Here is a 23,696-nt window from a genome sequence, read left to right on the forward strand (position 1 = left end):
CCTTGTGAATTTAATAATAAAAAAGGCCCAGAGGCTTGCTTAGACCCTAACCCGCTTCACTACAGGCCTTGGGAAGCGAAACGAACTGCCACGGAGGCTGAACTCGGCCTCAGGCCTTGTCAGAACACCACCAGTCCGCACAGACTTCCTGCGCGCTTCGTTCGCCTCACAACAGCTCCTTCCTCGCGGGCGGAGAGAAGGAAAGGGAGCCAATCGGCTCTAAGGAACAGTAACCCAATCGCAAACCCGAGCGTTCGGTTTCCCCTATGGGAAGGCGGCGACCAGCCCGGCCCCGGCCTATCAGAACGGAGATGGGCGTGGCCGTTGTCCCAGCGGACGGCGCGGGAAGTAGAACGCTAGTTCCGGTTGCGTGAGGGTCCGTTCTTGTTTATTCGCCTCTGTGAGTTTTAACGGGGGGCACTGGGCGGGGCCAACGGTGGGTGGCGAGTCGCCGCATACGCCGCGCGTTGGGCTCGGTCACGTGGCTTCTGAGGGGGCAACAGAAAGCTCGTGCGGGAAGGGGTTGGCGCGCTCTGCGTGTACTTTACCTGAGAGTAAGCCCCGGCCCCTTTGAATTCGAACGAGCCTTGCTTCCGAGTAGAGTAGCCTTGGCAGAATTGCTCTGTGTATCTCAAACGGAGGGCAGGAAGGCAGCCTCAAGTTCATGAGGACTAGTGCTTTGCCTCGTTTTGCCTCGCTTTTGCTTTGCTTTGTTAAACTCCCAATGGGCCGGTGGAAGGTTTGTCTTCCCCAAATCATCATGTTGACCGGCGCGGGGGATGTAGCATAAGCGCAGCTGAATTCAGCTGGCCTCGTGAATTGCCTCAGGACTGCTGCTTTTTAGTGGTTACGTTAGTTCCTGTCGGTTTATTTCACAGTTTAAATATTTGTTTGGGGGGGGGGTATACACTTTCAAGGTAATTGCAAACATGTCTGCTGGGAAAGAAATCATGCGGAGTTAAGTGGCCCTTAATTTCTAGTGTACATAGCTCCCTGCCATTAATGTTTAAGCAGAATAACTCCCAGAGGTCAGCGGTATTTACTGGCGCTGTGGTCTAAACTGCAGAGCCTCTTGAGCTTGCCGATCAGATCAGCAGTTCAAATCCTCATGATGGGGTGGGTTCCCGTTGCTTTGTCCCAGCTTCTGCCAACTTGGCAGTTCGAAAGCACGCCAGTGCAAGTAGATAGATAGGTACCACTGCAGTGGGGATGTAAATGACATTTCCGTGCTTGCGCTCTGGTTTCTGTCACGGTGTCCCATTGTGCCAGAAGTGGTTTAGTCCTGCTGGCCACATGACCCGGAAAGCTGTCTGTGGACAAACACCGGCTCCCTCGGCCTGAAAACAAGATGAGTGCTGCAACCCCATAGTTGCCTTTGACTGGACTTAACCATCCAGGGGTCATTTATCTTTACGTTCTACCTTTACTCCCAGTCCAGGTAGATGTGCCTACAGTACATAGGATTGTAGCCTTGAGTTGCATGAATCAGGTTGCGAGTGTCATGGCTGTTAGTCTTACAACAAGAATCCAGGCACTTGTGTCCTAACACCGGCTATGTCAGTCTGCAATCTTAACCCCACTTACCTGGGATGAGGTCCCTTGATTAATGTAGGACTTATTTTTGAGTAGACATGGTTAGGATTACACTGAACATAATAGTTCATACACAAAGGACTCCTACTGATGTAATGGGGCTTTTCTCCTCCCCTTACTCCAACACCTTCAAAATTTTTTTGCAGGGTGGTGGTCAGGAGAAATCCCACAACAGCACAGGGGGAAGAGGAGAGTTTGGTAAGCTGAGGTATGCTGTTGTCATAATACTATGCTGAATTCTTCCCATAATTCTAACAGCAGACTTATTTTAGGAACAGTGTGTTGGTGCTTCTCATTGGCTCTCTCCATTTTGTTGCAAAGTGTAGTTTTAACTGTGCACTGTTCATTTCTGCAGTACGTTACTGATCTTCACCGTCTCAATTTTGTGAACGTTTGTGCAGTAATCTACATCCCACTTTGAAATTTGAGTCCTCAAAGTGACCAACACCATTTATAAAATGCAGCAGATACAGCAAGAAGCTCATGTTCAAAAATGAAACAACCAGGCACACTAGACATTAAATGCTCCTTCCCATAGGGTGATTGCTGTAAGTTGGCTCTTTGAGAGTCAGGCAGAGGACAATCCTACTGGAGGAGGCCCTGAATTTGCCTTTGCCTGCCTCCCTCACTCTTTTCTTTCCTGTCGAAGGGCAATTGGTGTCAGTTGGCCCAGGGCGGGGAAGACCTTACAATGCCTGGAGCTGCCCCTGATGTTTTCTTTGCCTGCCTCTCATTCCACAGGGTGGTTAGCATCACTTGGTCCTGTGCTAGGCCATCTGGCCAGGGGGGAGGGGAGATTGATGACTTTAAAATCACCAACAGATCTATGCAAGAAGAAAATGGTTGGAAAACTCAGATAAAACAAATCAGAGGCATAGTGTAAAAAATTACATAATGTACTTGGATTCCTTATCCATAGGTTGCAAGTTGTTGTTTTTAAATAGCTTTTTAAATTTTGGGAAATTTCAGTACGGTGCCATATCTACCCTTCTGACCATTTTAAGGTGTTTCTGGCTCACCCTTTCATTTCAGATTAAAGAAAATGTTGTATGGAACTTGGACAATGTAGGCTCATCCACTTAAGCTGTCTGACTCTGGAAGTGTATTCTCTCCAATCCTGTTCATGCTGATATGTAAGGTTGTTTTTATCTCTGTAAGTTCATTTGAGTAAAATTGGTTTTGAAGGTTGGGTTTTATGTGTTTTGAGGTGTGAAATCTTAATTTTGCTTTGCTTAAGATGTGGTTAACAACGGGGGTTCAGCCCAAAATTGAAGATGACTGCCAACATGGTGGTGCTAAATCCTAAGAAATTCTAGCAGGGAATTCACTGGGGAGATGATCCAATACCTTGTTTAAAACAACATCTGTTTAAATATTGCAGTCCTTAATGGTTGGGGGGGGGGACAGTACTTATTGTATAAATGGGTCAGTGCATTTGGCTGTTAACCAGAAAGTTGGTGGTTCGAGTCTGTCTTCCTAGGGTGGTTGTGGGCAGGATTCCTACTTTGCAGTGGGTTGGACTAGGTGACCATCACAGTCTCTTCCAACTCTACAATTCTATGATTCTCTGAAAGTAGAAAGGATTATTATTGCTGCTAATCTTTCTATGCTGCTGCTTGTATACCATGCATTTCAGGCTTGGTTACATCTCCTGTTGGTAATAAGGATAGTTTAATTGTACTTGTGCCTGGATAGGAACATGACACATACTTTGTCTTTAGTTGTAGGCTTCTTGCTATGAGTAATCCGAAGTTAAAGAAAAGCAATGTGATAGAGGTCAAGTTTGTGGCAGATGAGGATGTTGTAAAGCACATTTCTGAAGATGCAGGTATGAATTGCTTGTTAGTGCAAGGACACCTTATTTACGTAATTAAAAAATAGGGTACTACATTTCTCAGCTGGGTTTTTAAAAAAGTAATTAGAAACTCTGGATATCTTTAAATGCCTTTAAAGTTACATATTTTTTAAAAAGGAGAATGTCTGGTGCTTTTACAGTTTTTCTTTTGAGTGTATGCCATAATGGAAACCCAGGTTTTTCTAAGAGACCAAAACTCTTATCCATCATCTTGTTTCTTGAAGGAGGTGACTATTCTTTGCACAGTTCCCCCCGCCACCAATTATGATCTGCTTATAGATCAGGACAGACCTTTTATACACATTCGGAAATCTTCAGATTCAAGTTAATAATGTTCAGAACTGCAATGGTATTACTATCAGTAGGCCTTTGTACGCTTATACACTTAGGTTGAATAAGCAGTGGGGAGGTTTCTCAGAAGACTGACTAGTTTTGCTGCCTTGCCTTCAGTTGAATCCTTGCCATCTTTTGCGGAGTAATTGTTTTTGGTTGCCTTTTCTAAATAAAAACTGACTAAGGGATTTAGTCTGCTAGAATATGTTGCTCCCTTAGTATTTTGGTAAGAAAGTGTTCTGCTCCTCAATCTGAGTTGAATTAACTCTAAATGGAAAGAAATATATGTTACATGCAAAGGGTCTAAGGTTGTAGTGCTTAACACTTACTAGAATACAGTGGCTGTTACTTCCGAGGAAACACACAAAGGATGGTGTTGTAAGTGTGTATGCAGAGAAAGTTTTGCCAGAAACAGGAGAACAGTTAACTGTTCTTGCTTTGTTTGATATTAAAGCCTTACTGCTGCTCTTCCAGGTCATAAGGCTCGGAAGAACAAAGCTGCACATACGCTTGATGCAAAAAGATGGGTGAAAAAAACAGAAGATGGCTCAGATAATGAGTCTCGGGAAACTTTTGAAGAACAGGACTATGTTTCTGTCCTAGGCATCCAAGGTATTTATGAGAAAAGGGTAACACTTTGGAAAACTTTCCCCAGCTATTAGCCTTGTGAATGTTGGCTAAGAAATGGCTGTGTTCAGTATTGATATCAATACAATGTTATGTGGGCTGACCCACCCATTTTCACTGTAAACAATGTTTGCTCATTTAACAAAATGCAAGTCCTTTGCTGTTTGGCAGATAATTGTTATAATTTCTCTTCCCACTTCCCACAAGTTTGTTACTGAGGGTTTTTCTTTGTTTGGGTGTGTTTTAGGCTCTTTGAAAAATGGCTCCAGTGCAGGTGGTGGGGATTTCTTTCCATTCCAGACACCAAAACGCTCAAACAGGATGGCAGAAATGGGTATGGACTGTTTTGTTAAGCAAATCCTAGTCTTAGGAATGAAACTTGATCCTAGTCTTAGGAATGAAACTTTGAAGGAATAAAACTGTTCAGTCATTCAGTTACAGAATGCTTACTTTCTGTAATTGTTCTTATGGTTAAGCGCTTTAAAATGGGTTTTTCCCTGTAACTATTATTACTGTTTACATGCTGCTTTTCAAAAACTTTAGTAAAATTGAAATTTATTGTTTGTTTAACCCTGTTCTTATTCCTTGATTTTCTTTATCAACTAATTGCCTCACCACACTACCCAAAACAGTGAGTTGGCTGGACCTGTAAGTGACCTGGTTCACACTTAAATGTTAAACCATGGTTTGCTTAGCCTAATTGTGGCTTTTCTGAATGAACCCAGCCCACAGGCGAACCATGTGCAGGTATGGGTTGTTGTTGGCTTATGAGCTTGTTGGCTTATGGTTTGTTGTTGGCTTGTTTTTCAACTATTGTTTGATACTATCTCCAAACCAAATAGCCTTTCTTAACCATAGTTTATTTGAACCCTCCTCCCCAAGCTTGACAGGCTACAAAGGCTCAAGGCAAGAGCAGCTGGAAAACAAACCAAGCTTTGGAGAAACAAATTATGGCTTGTTTATTTGTATGGCTGGCTAAGCCAAATGTTGGCATAGCAAGACTATACAAACCTGAGCTCTTGGAGAAGAGCATACAGCTGCTTTGTTGCTGTGCAGTCCTTTCGAATTTGTGTCAAACTATCCCATAGTTTGATCTGATGCAGGCATAGGCAAACTCAGCCCTCCAGATGTTTTGGGACTACAACTCCCATCATCCCTAGCTAACAAGGACCAATGGTCAGGGATTATGGGAATTGAAGTCTCAAAACATCTGGAGGGCTGAGTTTTCCTATGCCTGATCTAATGCATCATCTGAACCAGACCTGATGGTTGAACTCTCTCCTCATCACAAGCCATGGTTTGGCGTAGTGTGTCATGTGAACCAGGCCAACTGGTAACTTGAGCAAACCATGGGTAAAGCAAGCCATAGCTGGGTGTTGTATGCGAACATGGCCAGTAAGCTACATAGGGTATAGGGCTGTTTTTGTGAGGCTGCCACAGAGCAGATTAATTTAGCTGCTTCACTTCCCTCCTCTCCTCACAGTGCAGGCCCATTCTTTCTGCTTTGACACTGTATATCTAGTGTTTGTCAGTGCTGTTGAACAACAAAATACAGTATTGGGATAGGAGCTTCACTTTTGCCACAGTCCTGAGAACCACATGAGTAAACTTTGTAGGGCTTGTTGAGGCTTTTGGCTTCTATTTCAGAACAGCAGCCTTTTTCCTTTGCATAACAATCTGCTTCTGAACCTGGGAGTTTAAAAGAGTTTTTAAAAGTGTTTGCGTAGCAACAGTTGTTTCAGTTCAAATGTTTACAAGAGAAAAATCCTATTTGGTCCATGCAAGTTTTGGTGCCTCTGAAGCAGCTGCAACATTATTGTTTTAAAAATGGTTGTGGTCACACGCTTGTGGTAATACCACCTTTCATCTGAGGATCACAGGACATTTGTATCATATTGCTTGTATTACCTTTGGCTTGTATTACCTTTGTACCAATATTTTGGTCTCACCTTTAACACTGTAATAAATAATGACTAATGAGCAGTTTATTTCTTCAACCTCATGTTTTAACAATGGCCTACACTAGCCTTCCCCAACATAGCACCCTCCATATGTTTTGAACTTCAACTCCCATCAGCCCCAGTTCAAAACATTTGGAGGGTGCTACATTGGGAAATGAGTTTTAAATTGTATTAATATGTTGTGTGCATGCTTCTTTAATCTAGCATTTTCCTTTGTTCAAAGCCTCTGAGCTAGCTCAGACAGCAGGTAGCAATGTAAAACATGAGAAGCTGAAGGATCCTGAAAAGGGAGCAAGTACTCCTCAAAGCAGCAATAGTAAGTTCCATTGACGTAATAAACTAAATTATCAAATGCTTTAGTAAGAGGTGTGTTTGGTAAAAGCTGCTTTTAAAAGGTTTTGCTTTGGGGAGAATTCACGTGTAGCTTTTACACTTACTATTTCCTGGGTTATATTTTCTAGTATCTAGGATTAACAGAATGGTTCTTAACTAGGGAAGGAGAATTAGAGTATGAATGTCTTGACAATAAAGGCAGATGAATATGTGCTCTTGATTAACGTGAGCCTTAATTTGACAAGCTAGATTGCTGATTTTTGCTAAATATTTAACACACTTTTTACCTTTTCTTCATCGTGATCCATGTGCCAAGGCACCTAGTTATTTGAAATGAAAGGTGGAATTTGGAATCCTGTATGTGTAGCTTTCTACTATACTTATTTATTGATTAACAAATTTGTTTTACTGCTTAAACATAAGACCTCTAAGTGGTTTACAAAAGACAATCTAAAATACTCATTTAAGATAGCAATAAAATCAAGCATTAAGAACAAGTTACATATAAAAAATTATACCTAAATCACATTCTAAAATGTTTAAGGAATGCATAACTAGTTAGCATGCAAGTTTCCACTAATAGGATGTGTTTTGCTTTGCAGATTGTAGGGATTTCACTTCTATTCTAGCACACTTTTAAAATTGTAGGATCATAATCTGCCACGGTTCCTGTGACTGCATGAATTGCGCGAGTGTTGAGTAAATGGCTCAGATAAACTACCTGGCAGTGACTTCAAGAAAGCGAGTTTTGCTCTACATATTTCTTGGTGTACAGTTTCTTGTCAGCTACTCGTACACGATCATAAATCTTATAGGTACTTGAGTCCCAGTATAAAAATATGCTGGTACTTGGGGATCATGTGTTATCTGAGAGTAGAATTTAGTTAAGATGCAATAAGCATTTAGGGAATGTGAAATAGTTTATTTAGGAAAGACTAGGGAAGTGGAGAAGCCTTGGCAGAAAACTCCCAGTGCTAGGCAGAGAATGAAACAGATAAAAAACATTCAATATAACTTAGTTCAGCCTTTTCACATGGGAAGGCACTGGATGAATTTGTCACCTGCATTAATTCTGCATAGAGATGAGGGTATTGTCCAAAGTTCAACATTATTTGCAATCTGAATTATTCTCTGGTATGAGCATCTGAAGATGCTTAGCTGAGGAAGTACAAAAGAGCTAATGTTTCTTGGTAATTTGTGACAGTCTTTGTTTAATTTCCAGAGTATTCTGCTTCAAGCAAAGGCAAGGTGGAGGTGAGTGGCAATTTTGAGTGGTTAAAAACATCAGTCATTGATGGAGAATGACCTTTCTCCATTACGTTTAGAATCTCCAAGTGTTGTCTTCAGTAATTTGGACAAATACAGGACTATCTGAGGCGGCTCTGAACATTTGTAATCCAGTATAATGCTTGTATTTACATGCAGCAACATGCAGTGTTGCTTCCTTTGACTGATCCTAAGATGGTATTAGGTAAAACTGTACAGCTTAGCTATGTGTTTTTTGTTAAGTTTTATCCAGCAGTGTCAATTGTATTGGAGGGAAGACATTTTCAGGAATTTCCCCTCCCCTAAATGTGACTAGGAGAGCTCCCAAACCCCTGGAACAGATTTAAGGGATGGGGCTGCAGCAGGAAGTGGATATAGCTGAAAATCGCTTCCCTCCCCATTCTGCAGATTGAACCTTACTGTCAGCTGAGTGATATATAAACCATTTATCTGGATTATATTGTTGACAAGAGATTTGAGTCATCTAGCAGAATAATATATACATCTTTGCGATGATGATAAGATGCACACCTCATGTAGCAGAAGAATGGGCTTTCCCTTCATATTAGTTGAGAACTCAGTAGCTGGAGATTTTAGGGAAAATAGCATATCATAAATGGCTACCTACATGGATTTTTCATGACGCAACTGCTCAAGCATTAAGATCAGCATGTACTCTCTGGCCTGCTGATAGCACATGCTGGCTTGGCAGGTATCACAGACAGATCCACCTTGGTAACAGCACTGCTGTATCCCTGGAAAGATCTGACAAGTTTCCCCTTCTTCCCATTTTTTAATCAGTATTGACCACTTTTTAAATTCTAGAAGACATTTTATTATTGATTATGTTTGTTTTTACTGATGGTGTGATTGTTACGTTTTAATTTAATCTTATATATTCTTCAAATTGTTATTGTAATCTGCTTTGAAAAGTTGGGTTTAAGTAACTTGAAAATATAGCTTATGGATCTTCCTTGAAATATCAACTCATTGCTTCCTGGGTATGAAATAACCTTGAGAATAGATTGAGACTGCTTCTGGTGTTCTGCAATTATCCATAAGACATTTCCAGATCTATTTCAGATATGAGTTCAGGCTTAATGTATTGATATGAAATTGGTACATGATAGCTGTAAATCTGTAGGTTTGGAAGAAACTGATCTAGACTATCCTAGAAATAGAAACAAGTACAACTTGGGTTCTTAACTGACTTTGCTCAGTCTCTAGGTCTAATAATAATGAGATTCCACAACTAGATTCTGCAGGTTACATTCAGTTTTTGTGTTTAAGATTTTCTAAACCATGTAAACAGATGAGATTTTATTTACAAGATACTTAATATGATTGCTTTATTAGCAGAGTAAAAAGAATGAATTCATATCAAAAACACCTTACAGACTCAGGAAAAGAATTACAGGTAAGCATTTGTATTAAATTCAAGCTAATATAGTTCAGTGGTGTTTTATAAGATGAGATTTCATTCTTGTACTCTGCCTTTCAGTTGTGACATTAGAGTATAACAGTTGCTGTATTGCCAGCAACTAATCTTGTGGCACCTTGGAGATGAATAAAACTATCATCACATAAGCTTTCGGGATGGGATTCACCTAAGGAGCTGAATCAGCAGAAGCCCCCCTCTCCTCCCCCTGCTCAACTACTGAAATTGACTTGTGGGGGTTAGGGGAACCCCAAGGGCAGGTTGGGAGGAAGATAGGGGGAAATTGTTTTGTCTGGCAAGATGAAATGCTTGCTCAAACACAATGTTCGTCATAATGCAATGCTGAATTCTATCCTCAATTTTTTATGCTCTCTCTTTTATGCTTTAGTATTCACTAAGGTTCGCTCACACTAGACCTATTGAAATTAATGGACCTAACTTAAATGTGTTCATTAATTTCAGTGGGTAAAATTTAGTTGAACACCCAATATGTGGAAAAGCAGTACAGTCGTACCTCAGAAGTCGAACGGAATCCATTCCAGAAGTCTGTTCGACTTCCAAAATGTTCAGAAACCAAAGTGTGGCTTCCGATTGGCTGCAGGAAGCTCCTGCAGCCAATCAGAAGCCACGGAAGTCCTGTTGGATGTTCAGCTTCCAAAAATAGTTCACAAACTGGAACATGATTGTAACCTAATGAAGGCAGCATGTTGTATGAGGTTTTATGTTTCATACCTCAGGTGAACTGTTAACCCTCACTGCCGCTATTGTATAGATTACCAGTGAGGTTCATTGATACAGTGTACTTGAATTAGCACATCAAAACATGGAAGAATCGTATGGGCCTCCCTTCCTGTGTGCTTCAGTGACACAGAGATTTGTCCCAATACCAATTCCAAAAGCTGTTGCCCAGATGCTGGGAGATAGATCCAGATGTAACTTTTCCTTAATGTGTTGGTGTGGATTAAGTAGTCTTAATTCTGTAGTGTCCACCCACTATTTTTAGATTGAAAATGCTTCAGTTCTGAGTGGGGGGGGGGGTTGAATACATTATGGCAGATTTCTGGGTTTTTTTCTAATCTGTGCAATCATTTTTCCACATTGACATATACAAATTGTGGTGTGCAGTAGATATTGTTCCCTGTATTTCCAGTGTTCAGACAAAGTACTCCAAAGTACACCACTAAAATAACCCCACCTATGCGGAAGACGGAGGTTTTGACAGGTTCAGGGGAACCCAGGCTTTGCAGATGTTCAGAAAAACAGTTAGTCAAAAAGCAAAGCAAAAAATTGGGGACAACCCAAAGCAGACCACTGATGACAGAGTGTGTTTAGTGACCATTAAGTTATGGCTGATTGGGAGCAGGGGAGGAAATGAAGTACCTGGACTCCACAGCAGCATTTCAGTTGTGTCCTTCAGGTCTACTTGGATATTGGGAAGCCTTGGGTTAGGCAGTGGCTTATTTTCTTGCCACATACTGTGTTCTTTCCCCAGTTTTCCCCTACCTAGACTATGTTGAGATTCTGCTGTTACCTTATTTAAGAAGGTGACTCTGTGGCTTATACAGTGGTACATTGGTTCTCAAACTTAATCCGTTCCGGGAGTCCATTCGACTCCTGAAACCGTTCGAAAACCAAGGTGCAGCTTCCAATTAGCTGCAGGAGTTTCCTGCACTCAAGTGGAAGCTGCATCAGATGTTCAGCTTCTGAAAAACGTTCGCAAACTGGAACACTTCTGGGTTTGCGGCATTCGGCAGCTGATTTGTTCGACAACTAAGCCGTTCGAGAACCAAGGTATGTGTGTGAGGTGAAGGGAGAACTCCATTTACTACCTGTAAGGAAACGTTTATGTGCTCTATCAATTACGCACCACTTGTAAGTGGCCTTTTTTTCTATCCAGTATATGCAATATAAAGTTGAAGTACAGAATTTCCAGTGTACAAGATTAGTTAGGAATGGAAACTCACAAGTCTCTTGCCCAATGTTTCCTTTTTAGCTTTAAATATGTGTTCTGATACGGAAAGTGATTATTCCACTTCATGCTCCGAAGAAGAAGATGATGACAGCTGTAAAGAAACTACAGATAATGCTGTCGATCCAAAATTGCTAGCCAGACCCCAGACATCATCTGCTACAGCTAACAAAGAAACGCCAGCTAAGAAGCTGAAGAGAGAAGTTCCTGTGAGTGTGGCTGCACTTCAGTTTGTTAATCACATTGGCTATTGGCTATAGAAATAAGGGCTTCTCAAAACATTTCTACTATCAGTCAAACATTGAATTAAATGCGGGCCCATCTCTGACAGGAAACATTGCGGATGTGCTTAGGTAAAGGTAAAGGGACCCTGACTGACGCTGGGGTTGCAGCACTCATCTCGTGTTATTGGCCGAGGGAGCCAGTGTACAGCTTCCAGGTCATGTGGCCAGCATGAGAAAGCTGCTTCTGGCGAACCAGAGCAGCACACAGAAACGCCATTTACCTTCGTGCTTGGAGCGGTACCTATTTATCTACTTGCACTTTGACGTGCTTTCGGACTGCTAGGTTGGCAGGAGCTGGGACCGAGCAACGGGAGCTCACCCCGTCTCAGGGATTCAAACCGCTGACCTTCTGATCAGCAAGCCCTGGGCAGTGTGGTTTAACCCACAGCCCCACCTGCGTCCCTTAAACTTAGTGGCAGTTTAATCCCAATTAGTTTTGAATCTTACAGGCTTAATTCTGCAGAAAGGCACATCCTCTGACTTTTGAAAGGTACACGGGAAATAACCTTTCTGCAATATTTCCTTGGACTTGTCAGGGCAGGAGATGCTGTCCCAGATTTACATGTAAAGACCCCTAAGTGTGATATATGAGGTCTTACACAGCTTGGGACCTGCACCCTTCAAGGAGAGCATTCTCCCATACAGGCCTGGATGTTGTGTTGCGATCTGGAATGCAGGCCCTTCTGATGGTCCCATATTTCATTGGGGGTTGCTTATGCAAGTACCCTGAATTAGGGCTTTCTTGGGGGGAGGGGTGCATAATTATAGCATTCCTTCCCCTCTGAACACTGACTCATGAATTTTAGGCACCTGCTGAAGACACATGATGGACGTTAATTTTTGAGCCCATTGGTTCAGTATTCTATAATTTCTAGTGATTTAAATGGGTTGATACAGATTTTTATTGTGTTGTTTTAAGAATCCTCTGGAATTGCATATGACAATGAAGACAATGCGCCTCTTTACTTAGATTTAAGTCCCTGTGTGTGCAATGGAATTTATTCACAGGTAGGGGTTTCTAGGATTGCAGCCTAACAGTACAGTGCTATTGCATGCCTACTTGGAAGCCTTAACTGAGTGCTTTCATTTACTCCCAAGTAAGTTTGCATAGGATTATATCCTTAGTCTATGATAAACTTTGTTGTATACTTTTTGCCTTCTTCTTGGCTAAGGAATAATGATGGTGAGATAGCTATGCATGAAATAACGTGCATTTAGACTTTTTCCTTTTCTTCTCAATTTTCTGCTATCCCTTTTCCCCTTCCCCTTCCACCATTACTGAAGCAGCTTCCCACTGTGCATTTCTCTCTTCCTGCAGAATAATTTGGTGGAAGAGTATTTTGAAGCACATGGCAGTTCCAAGGTTTTGACTTCTGACCGAACACTTCAGAAGCTACAGAAAGAAAAACTGGATCAGGTACAGTATGTGTTATGAGGGACTATTTGTATCAGAATTTTCTCTTGAGGTCTTTGTTCAGAGAAACTTCTAGCAACTCTCTGTGCTTGTTCTTGGATGGACCCAGTGGTTGCTTGCTTGGTTGGTTGATTTTACCTTACTGGTAGTAGCACAGTTTGAGTTGTAATGCTGAAAACAGTGAGAAAAACTTTACAACAAAAAGGGCTTGGTTAAGCTAGAAGAGGGGTGTGGAACCTCTGGCCTGCAGGCCATTCTTGCCTCACCACCTTGGCCCACAAGGGCATTTTCCACAAACCATGCCCACCTGCCAATCAGCTTGCATCACTGTTGATGTCAGCTGGTGGGCAGGACCTTTTTGGAAAGTCCACCCAGCCATTCCACATTGATCTATCCACCTCCAAAAAGGATCAGCATGGGGCAGACTTTCCATCCTGCTTTTGTTGCATGTGCAGCAAAAGAAAGCAGACCTGGGTTTTTTCTTCATCGCTTTGTAATGGAGCAGTCCCTGCAAAAGCCAGTGTTCAAAACTCCCATTGTTCTAGGCGTATTTTGCGACAGAGAATTTCATTAGCACAAGCAGTTTCTGAGCTCGGCGCAGTACCGCACCTAAGATTTCAGATTAAAACTGCAGAGTGGAAGGAAAGGAGGACCTTTTTTGCCTCCCCACTTCCAGCTAGTCTCTGAAGACTGGAGAAGAGACCCTCTTAAGAATACGAGGGGGGTAGGCAGGGGAAGGACTAGATCGTGCGAAAAATGAACATAATATTTTAGATGCAGTTCATTCATTTTCAGCTTTGCATTCTTGTTATTAAAAAAGTGTGCCTAGACATTCCGTTGTTGCGCCCATAACCTAACTTTAAGGTGCCATTTAGCTCCTAGCCTTCATATCTCAGTTTCTAACACTGGCTCTGACAGATACTGCTCCATCATGCAATGCTGAAGAAACAGGCACTTCTTTCCCTGCTGAGACAGAAAAGTGGGGCCTGGTTGAAAGCAGGTACCTTTTGCAGCGGTTTCTCCCACCCTGTTTTAATTAGAAATGTATTGCTTCATTTCTTTCAGCCCTGCACCTATTCTAATGGCTTATTTTTTCCCTTCCTGATCTAGGAGTCCCTGCAAAACATCTTGAAAAACGTACCTGTTGCTTTTGCTTCTGAATGTGAGGCGTTAACCAAGCAACATGAATCTCTCTTTTACAAATGGATGTTGCAACTGCAGTAAGTATCTGGTGGGCTTCTGTAAGAACATGCAATATACAGTGTTCTCTTGAAACAAATTGAAGTTGTAATTAAGCCTAATTGTTTCTTAGGCTCCGAAATAGTTTTCATTGAATAAAACCACATTCACTTCTATGGTGCAGTTAATGTCTGGAGTTGAGCTCTTTGTAAAAGGAATCTCATGTGGATGATGTTTGAGGGATGGAAATGCCTTCAACCCGGTTTCTTAAACAGATAGGAAACTTATCTGATATAAAGCAGTCACAAATCTTCTGGGTAATAGCTGTTGGTTTTCTATAACAGAAAAGTACATGGGATTTAAATAGATCCTAGAATGTAAATATCTTTTAGCTAATTGTCATATCTGCATTCCAGGTTGAATATATGAGAGAGAGGTACAGATTGGGTGCTGTTCACAGTATAGCTGCACTTATTTCCATTCCACTGAAGACACTGCAAGTTGACATCAGGAAAATAAACAGATAATAGGCATAGATGCTGCTTTTAGCATTTATGATGCAGAACTGAAGCCAAATGAGGAAGTGTAGGGCCTTTATTACATTTCTGTTTTCCAAGTTGCTCATTGTTCTCCCCACCACCACCATTTTATCTTTACAACAACCCTGTGAGGTTGGTTAAGCTGAGAGACTGTGATTGTCCTAGTGAACTTAATGGGTGGGTAGAGATATGCATCTGCATCTCTCCGGTGTGATACTGTAACCTCTATATCACATCAACTCTGTGTTTATCTCCTGCAGGTTAAAAAAAAGTAGGCCCCTACAGTAGTTTTGTTGCATACTCTGCTTCAGAATTGGAATTGTCTCTGTTCCCTCTTCCTCTGCTGCTTTGCAAGTAGGCAGCAAACAAACATGACAGTGGGAATCTCATTCTTTCTGCTGAGCATTTAGTTTTGCTTTTCAGGACTGGAAAAGGATCGGAGGTTTCTTCAAAGATACTAAATTTAAACAAACTTCAATTGTTGTTATTATTCAGGAATGAAGATGGAATAAGTGTTTACAAAGAAAAAAACAAATACAGTTCTAACTGTCAGAATAACAAAAAGTAAAACACTGTTCTCAATAAGAACACTTTCAATAGGTTATGCACTATATTGTAAATTTCAGAGACGTTTTCTTTCTTGCAGCCTAGGATTCAATATTGTGCTATATGGATTAGGTTCAAAGAAAGCTCTGTTGGAGAATTTTCGCATTTCTCTTCTTCAAGATTCTGTTCATATTGTTGTGAATGGGTTCTTCCCCAGCATCACCGTGAAATCGGTAAGAAAAAAAGAGACCTATATGCATGCATGCATTCAGAAAAGTAAACAAAAGCTTCAATACAAACTGCATGGTTTATTGATAGATTACCATTATTTAGAACACAGCTCAAATGAAGTTGGTTTACATTCGGTTCCTCTCTTAATTCTACCAGACAAAGGCTCCAGTACAAAGGCAGTCCATGGTTTTGGTCTGCTTTGACTTCCTATATGGGTCTTCATTTGCAAATGCTGTTTATATGAAAGGGCAAGTTGCACTGGTTGGAATGTAGAAAAACCTGCCTAGTCTGTGTTTTAAGTTTATACTTAAGAAACCTGAAAACTGCTAAGGATTGTTTCAGATATTGCAAAGTTTGTATATGGAAGGCTCTTCTGTGTATTGTATGTGTGGATGTTTTCACTACATGTTGCTTTCAATATAGGAATTCTGCGAAAGTCTTAATATTGAGACAGCGGTTTTTAACTTGAGTTAAGCTCTCTTTGAAAAACCATGCTTAAAAAACAACAACACAGTTTCAAAGGAAAATGGCAACCTGCTGTTTTTCTGTTCCAGATTCTTAATTCCGTAACAGAGGAGGTGCTGGATCATGTGGGCACTTTTCGCAACTCCCAGGATCAGCTGGACTTGATTGTGAAAAGATTTAAAGAAGGTAATACAGAGTGGTTTAAATTATGGAATGTAAGAATGAAATTTACGGCTTGTACATCACTGAAAGAAATCATCTATAAGATGATGTACATGTGGTATATTACTCTGATGAAATTATCAAAAATGTTCAAGTCCGGAGATAAAAAAAATGTTGGAAATGTGGAATCAAAGAGGGAAACTTCATCCATATGTGGTGGTACTGTGAAAAGGTAAAGTGCTATTGGGAGAACATATGTAATGAAATAAAAAAGATTCTAAGATATACAATAAAGAAAAAGCCAGAGGCCTTCCTGTTAGGAATGGTAGGTGAGGAAGTAGAGAAAAATGATGTAAAGATATTCCTCTATGCGACAACAGGAGCAAGAATAATCCTAGCTCAGGTTTGGAAACAAGACCAAATTCCAACAATAGAGGACTGGCATAAGAAGATGGTGGAATACATGGGGATAGCTAGATTAACATCAAAAATAAGACAGCAAGATAACAAAACGTATGAGAAAGAATGGGGCAAATTCATGAAATATATGGACAAGATTGTGGAAATATAAACAAACCGGCAGAATGAAAACAACCTCATAACTAACGTTTATAATTCTTTATTGGTTATTTAGGAAGAATAACAAATTCAATGTATAACTAAATAAGACAATTAGACAAATTTATATGGCATATAAGATGGAATGACATAAGTATGAAAATATAATTTTGAATGATTGTGAATATATCGTGTAACAGTGAACCTATGATTTAAAGCATAAAGAATGTTAAACTGCGTAAGCTAAAGTAAGACTATAAAAAGACAGAGGAAGGTAGGGCGCAAATCACATTTCAGTATTTGCATAAATGTTAGTTTTATGGATATGTCTCTTTCTTTTCTTTTTTTGGTGCCTTGTTTATTTTTATTTTTCCGAATTTTGGGAAAAATTTGCTTTATGTATATACAAAGTTGAAGAAACTGTGGTGTATGTGTAATGAAATTTGGATATTGGATATTAGAAATGGAAACTAAATAAAAATTATTGGGGGGGGAAATAAAGAAGGTAATACAGATGGGCCAATATATTAGAAGTTGGGAGTCTTCCTAAGTTAAAAAAAAGATTGGATGAAACTAATGATTTGGTTTACTCATATATTTATTGCCTGTTCAAATACATTGATTATAATGGTGCTTAATCTGGCAATTCATCTAGGATGCAATACCAATTTATAAAACATGGGACTTGCTCCAGTAGGCTTTGAGTTATTACTGTGGGTCTACACATTATAGTTGGGATTGATAACTAGGCATTAGTTTCAACTAAACAGTTGTGCAGTTCAGTCTGAGGGTGCCAGACTCCCTTAAATTCCTGGACCCCCAGGAATTTAGAAATTAAAGAAGCCTCCTCCTAAGATAATGCAGGTATTTTAAAAATGACACATAAAAGTGTGAAACTCACTGTGTGGCAGTTTTAGAATTGATTTTTTGCAGCAAAATATATTCCTAAGTAAAGTGAATATATCTTCCCTTATTAAGAAAATTCACTATTCAGGATACCAAAATGGGCCCAGTCAAGGTGCAGTAGTGGGCCCTGGAATTGTGGCATCCTAGCCTTTTGGGAGATGATTTCAGACCATCAGCAACTGTGTTTCAAGAAGCTAACTTAGTTTCTGTATTTATATAGCTACACATAATGGGAGTTCTTTGGGAAATTCATAACATAAAACCTATCCTCCCTCAATTAAAATTCAGTGAGTTGCATCCAATGCTCTCCATACACTCTCTTTGCTTTTAGATACTTAGAAGTACTAAAAGGAGGAGTAGAAGGTTGGAACAAACACGTTAATCCGACATCTTGCCAGATGATGTCACCACACCTGAGGGTTTTTTTTTTTTAAAAGCAAAATTCTTCACATTCAGTTCATTTCCCAGTCTCTCTGGTAAAGGGACCCCTGAACATTAGGCCCAGTCGCGGACGACTCTGGGGTTGTGGTGCTCATCTTGCTTTATTGGCCAAGGGAGCCAGCGTACACCTTCCGGGTCATGTGGCCAGCATGACTAAGCTGCTTCTGGTGAACCAGAGCAGCACATGGAAACGCCATTTACCTTCCCGCCGGAGCGGTATCGATTTTTCTACTTGCACTTTGACATGCTTTTGAACTGCTAGGTTGGCAGGAGCAGGGACTGAGCAACAGGAGCTCACCCCATCGCGGGGATTCGAACCACCGACCTTCTAATCGGCAAGCTCTAGGCTCAGTGGTTTAATCCACAGCGCCACCCACATCCCTAGTCTCTCTGGTACTGAATCTAAAAAATGCAAGATATGAGAGGAGTTTTTAAAACAAAATTTTGGGTGGGAAAATATAGCATGGGTTAAAATGGAATTCTTTTATTCAGAATACATGTTTGTATTAGTTTGCATTACTAGCCATGAATCTTGGATTCCTGGCCGCATAAATATAGGCTGAAGGCAGCCCTGTTTAGGGAGGCTTTTAATGTTTAATAGATTACTGTGTTTTATTTTTCTGTTGGAAGCCGCCCAGAGTGGCTGGGGAAACCCAGCCAGATGGGCGGGGTATAAATAATAACTTATTATTATTACTATTATTGTTTTTACCTGAATGGGATTTTTGGAGGTGATGAGCAGCCACAGAAAGCTTGTCAGCATTTGGCTGCAGCTAGGTGACTTTCCTACTTCTTGACACCCTGTTTTTAACCCTTGTACTTCTTCTCATTTGCCAGATCCTTCGCTGGAGCTCTACCTGCTCATCCATAACTTGGACAGTCCAACATTGAGAGGAGACAAAAACCAACAAATCCTAGCGCAATTGTCATGTCTTTCTAATATCTACCTCATAGCATCTATTGATCATATTAATGCACCACTCAGTGAGTTCTTAGGCCTTTCAGCCCTCTAGCTTAAAAAATTCATCTTAGTCATTGGGAACATATGTTTGGTACATATGTAATGCATTCTGCAGCCATATTCAGATGCATTTCTTAACCATGGCTTGGTATTATAGCTGAACACAAGCTTGCCCACAAAGCAGGTATTAGCATTATGTACCCGCGTGTTAGTCATTAATAGTTATGTAGTCCACATGGCATCTTAGACCAATTGAGTTTGTAGTGTTGGGGACACTGTTTACAGCAGGCATCCCCAAACTGGGGCCCTCCAGATGTTTTGGTCTACAACTCCCATGATCCCTAGCTAACAGGAGCAGTGGTCAGGGAAGATGGAAATTGTAGTCCAAAACATCTGAAGGGCTGAAGTTTGGGGATGCCTGGTTTACAGGAAGGCTGGGGAACCTGCAGCCTCTCCTCCTTGTTCCCACTGTATTTTCCCACACAGAGCCCGATTTGGGGAGCATCCTCCCACCCCTCCCAAAATCTCCACATAAAGTGGAGTTACTGTACACAATTTTTTACTTTTTCTTTCTTTTCTGCTCTTGTAGTGTGGGATCAAGCAAAGCAAAGCATGTATAATTGGTTGTGGTATGAAACGACCACTTACAGTCCTTATGTAGAAGAAACATCCTTTGAGAACTCCCTCTTGATACAGCAATCTGGGTCTTTAGCTTTGAGCTCTCTCACTCATGTTCTGCGCAGTCTCACTCCTAATGCAAGGTAAGAACTCTTCTGTGATGTTCAAGTGTTGGGGACCTTCGCTATGACCAGAGGGCTAATTCTCGGGTACTAGGGGAGGAAAGTGATTTTTACATAAAATTTCAGTAGTGGTACCTCGACATCCGAAGGTTTTGACTTCTGAAGTCGGCAAACCTGGAAGTCTTTTCGCCACACGCACGTTCTGCGCCTGCGCAGAAGCGGCGCGCAGTGTCGGCGCATGTGCAGAAGCGCAAAATGCGCTTCAACAACCGAAGAATTCAACTTACGAAGAGCGCCGTGGAATGGATCGCCTTCGTAAGTCGAGGTACCACTGTATTGGAAATGGAAAGCTGCTTTTTCATGTTACAAATAGGGAAACAAGTCCTGAATGCTATTTTCCTAGTGCCTCAGAGTTCATGTTACCTAATATTTGCTAGAAACACAGCAGTGGGAGACTCCAGATCTTTCCCCGCTATATTGTAGAATCTACAGTGTAGATCATGACTAATATAGCCATACAGATTATCTTCATTTTCCCTTTTGTTCTCACAGAAGGGTTATGCTGTATCAACAGAAATGATGTTTCCCACACAAAATAATTAGTAGAATTAGTATAGCTGGCGGGAAATTTTTTAAAAAAGGTTTTCCTCAGAAGGAAGTCTGTAGTTTGGAATAAATGTGGATTTTCAGCAAGGGTGTAAAGGGAGGGGGAGCAAATGCTTTGGTACACAACAGAGGGAGCTGTTCCTGTTCTGGGTGGAATCACAGCAGAAAGTACAAAGCCAGGAACAGAAATAGGATGTTAAAAGTGGTTGCCTGCATGATTAAGCCCTTTTTATTTTCAAAACATGTTTCCTCCCATATTGTAAGTTATATTTCTAGTCTTGTTTAAAGATACTTCTTTTACTTATCAGGGGGATTTTCAGACTTTTGGCAGAATATCAATTGGAAAATAAGGATAACACCTCATACCCAGGTAATTCAACAGACACAAATTCTTAATTCTTTCTGGAGGTCAAACTAGGGTAGCACTAGGACATGAGCTTTAGCTTAAGTCATGGATTCTGGGCACAATGCCTATATAAATGTGATGAAACTTCTGTTTTATGTGAGTATCAGTTGGTACTGGGCATGTGGACACTTGCTGCAGCAATTCATATGAATGGGTGAGATTGTAAGCTCTTCCAATTGTCATGAAACTGCCGCTGAAATGTAGCATTGCTTTGAACTGAATGAGAGGACTGAAGTGTACAATATTTGAGAGCAATCTTAGAAGCCTTGCTTTCAGTGCTATCTCAGGTAGGAAAAGATCGAGAAAGGAAGTTTTGAGGAAATCAATCCCTTTCCCCATTTTTTGAATTGAAATTTTGATGGAACACAAGGGTGGGGGGACATTTCTAGTGCATGGCTTTCTCAAAGAAAAATCTTCATACTACCTTTTTTGATTAAAACCTCCTTCAAGCATTATACAGACATTAGCAACATTGATCTTCATTTGAGGAAGACCTCACTTTTAATGCTAGGCGTTCCATTGCTTCTTTTCTCCTGCTAGGACTTTCCTTCCAAGATTTCTACCAGCAATGTCGGGAAGCCTTCCTGGTCAATAGTGATCTAACTCTCAGGGCTCAGCTCACAGAATTCAGGGACCACAAACTCATTAGGACTAAGAGGGTAAGTGAGGCTGCTGTAGACATGCTAATGTGACTATTTGTTTAACAATGCCTGTGCTGCAGAAAAAATCAAGAGTGTATGATTCTGGTTACAGGGTGAATGACAATAGAACTACAATTAAATATTTGTGGTGTGTTTTTATAGACAGAAGTATCACACGTGTGTTCATGGTATTGAAACAAGCCAAAGGTTGCTTATACTGTTGTGAAAGTTTCCATCTAAAATGTGGAAGCAGTCTTCTACAGATTTCTGGTAGGTCATTGGATCGTGCCTTGTGAGGAAGAAATGTGCTTCAGTTTATTCTAGTAACGTAGCATAACTTGAGAGGGCAAATCCCTATCAGTGCATGACTGCTAGTTGGATTGAACAAAAATGCTTTGTTATTCTTATGCCTCGGAACTAATCGAAATAGTGTGCTTGTTTTCAGGGTGCTGATGGAGTTGAATATTTATTAATTCCTGTGGACGCTGGGACCTTGACTGACTTTTTACAGAAAGATAATGATGTTTGAAGGCTCTGAAATGTGCAATAGCAAATGCTCTCAAGAGCTGCTGGAATACTGCCTACAGTGTAGTCAATTTTCAGATCTCAGGAGTCTTTATCTGCCTGTAATAATTGAGTAAAGCATTGTTTGTGCAAAGCCAACTTTTAGATATACCTAAATCTGCTCAGGTTTTCCAGTTTGGATGATGATTTCCTCCTTTGTATACCATTACAAAGAAAATGTTGACATAGGAATGTGCCTTTCTGCTCATAAACCATGTGGAAATAGGGGTTTGGCTGAAGTAACTTGTGCTTGAAAATACACATTGTTGGCTGTTAGCAGCTTAAGTTTTTCAACAATGAATGAGTATGTCATATTTACAGACTACCTTATTGGTTTTCTAATGTGTGCAGTGTGAGATGGAGAGGTGCCTGTGCTTGGGCAAAGCAGAATACAAACACCAGAAACCCAGGTTATTTTGGTTAAGTTTGTTGACGTTTTAGCCTTCATTGGTATACAATCCATTGTAAAGTTAATAAGCTGGCACCTGTCTCAGCAATGTAAAAAAATTGGCAGCTATGCTGACTTATCACACCAATTTTCTTGAAGTAATGAGAAGTAGTATTTGGGTTTTTTAAAAAAATAATTTGAATAAAAATGTGTAGTTGTACAATAGTTCTTTTTGTATGGTTCTAAATAAAACACAGTTTTGAAAAAACGTCAACTGAAATGGCAGAAGAGGTGCTGTTGAGCGGGTGGAGTGATCAAATGTCCCTTCTTGTGCCGGGTAGTGGGATAATGGTGGTGTCATTACATTCATGCAGCCCTTGTCTGAGCTGGCAGAAGTGCTGCTGTAGAGCCAGTGGAAGATCCTGAAATGGGGCAGGATTTGTTAGTCCCCGAGCACTTTCCAGTTCCAACATGTGATAACGTAGGGGCCCGACCAAGGCAGAATACATCATCCCCCTATTGCTGCATAAAGTCCATACCAACAGCTGGAGTTTGAACTAATCCCTTACTCAGAAGTTCAAATCCCACTAAATTCAATGGAGCTTATTCCAAAATAAATGTTTATGGGATTGCAGCCTAAATTAGATATTGCTGGTTCTGACATCGAAGTGGCACTGAGATCAACCCCTGATAGTTCAATGACCATTAGGCCATTGAAAGTTTGTTTGAAAAAGTTACGAGATGTGCATCTTCATGTACTACATAAATCATTGGTTTAGCTTACTTTTTGTCTTACATTTTCCAGGATAAAGCAGCTAGCTGTCAGGTAGAAGTGCTTTTTTGGGGGGGTGGGGGGTGGAGATTCCTTGCACAGCATAAAATTCTACCAGTGAAGTTGAGAAATCCCCCCCCCCCCTTAAATTCCTGATTACGGTAATTTTTGTGCTAAGGCTACCAATCAAAGAGTGATTTTGGCTGCAACCCTGTGAACTTACCTGGAAGGCCTTTTTGGAGCCCCACGAATGGTGTTACATTGCTAGTGCCTCTTTGCTTTGGTGCCCTTATAGTTCTCCGTCAGGTACCCCTCTCTCTCCACTTCTGGGAGGCAAATGCCTCCTTACTATGGAGGGAAGCTTCACATCACCCAGGAGGAATTGCTGATGAAATTCTTCTCTCAACTTCCCAGTGCTTAGTCTTTTGCCTGACTGATCACACCCCGCCTTAGAGAGCTCTGCTCCCCTTGAGAACTGCCTACCTCACAAGGTAAAATGCAGTAAGATAACAGTATAT

The 23,696-nt window shown here is 40.9% G+C and overlaps 1 protein-coding gene across 22 annotated transcripts; it reads left to right on the forward strand.

The window, feature by feature from the left end:
* The first annotated feature begins 303 nt into the window (after positions 1–303).
* On the forward strand, positions 304–22,631 carry ORC2 (origin recognition complex subunit 2). 22 transcript variants are annotated; one of them, XM_035136922.3, is made up of 19 exons: positions 304–400; positions 1,740–1,801; positions 2,626–2,746; positions 3,315–3,421; positions 4,256–4,393; positions 4,656–4,742; positions 6,593–6,685; positions 7,925–7,956; positions 9,325–9,385; positions 11,400–11,584; positions 12,978–13,076; positions 14,184–14,293; positions 15,438–15,570; positions 16,123–16,219; positions 18,938–19,084; positions 19,651–19,822; positions 20,716–20,777; positions 21,354–21,472; positions 21,900–22,631. In XM_035136922.3, the coding sequence occupies exons 4-19, from the start codon at positions 3,331–3,333 to the stop codon at positions 21,981–21,983; spliced, it is 1,710 nt and encodes a 569-aa protein (XP_034992813.2). In that variant the 5' UTR covers positions 304–400; positions 1,740–1,801; positions 2,626–2,746; positions 3,315–3,330; the 3' UTR covers positions 21,984–22,631. The 22 variants fall into 22 exon arrangements, with proteins under 22 accessions (XP_034992813.2, XP_088531252.1, XP_034992821.2 ...); XM_088675126.1 differs by having other exon boundaries at positions 9,328–9,385; XM_035136930.3 differs by having other exon boundaries at positions 2,626–2,726.
* Positions 22,632–23,696: the final 1,065 nt, after the last annotated feature.

Source organism: Zootoca vivipara, chromosome 1 (genome assembly GCF_965207765.1).
Source record: "Zootoca vivipara chromosome 1, rZooViv2.hap1.1, whole genome shotgun sequence".
NCBI lineage: Eukaryota > Metazoa > Chordata > Lepidosauria > Squamata > Lacertidae > Zootoca > Zootoca vivipara.

What these genes read in the sequence shown, in the direction of transcription:
- ORC2 (XM_035136922.3), top strand. Translation starts at nt 3,331, where the DNA reads ATGAGTAATCCGAAGTTAAAGAAAAGCAATGTGATAGAGGTCAAGTTT. An exon ending in TACTCCTCAAAGCAGCAATA is followed by an intron (nt 6,686 to 7,924) that starts GTAAGTTCCATT and finishes TTTAATTTCCAG; the next exon opens with AGTATTCTGCTTCAAGCAAA. An exon ending in AGAAAGAAAAACTGGATCAG is followed by an intron (nt 13,077 to 14,183) that starts GTACAGTATGTG and finishes TTCCTGATCTAG; the next exon opens with GAGTCCCTGCAAAACATCTT.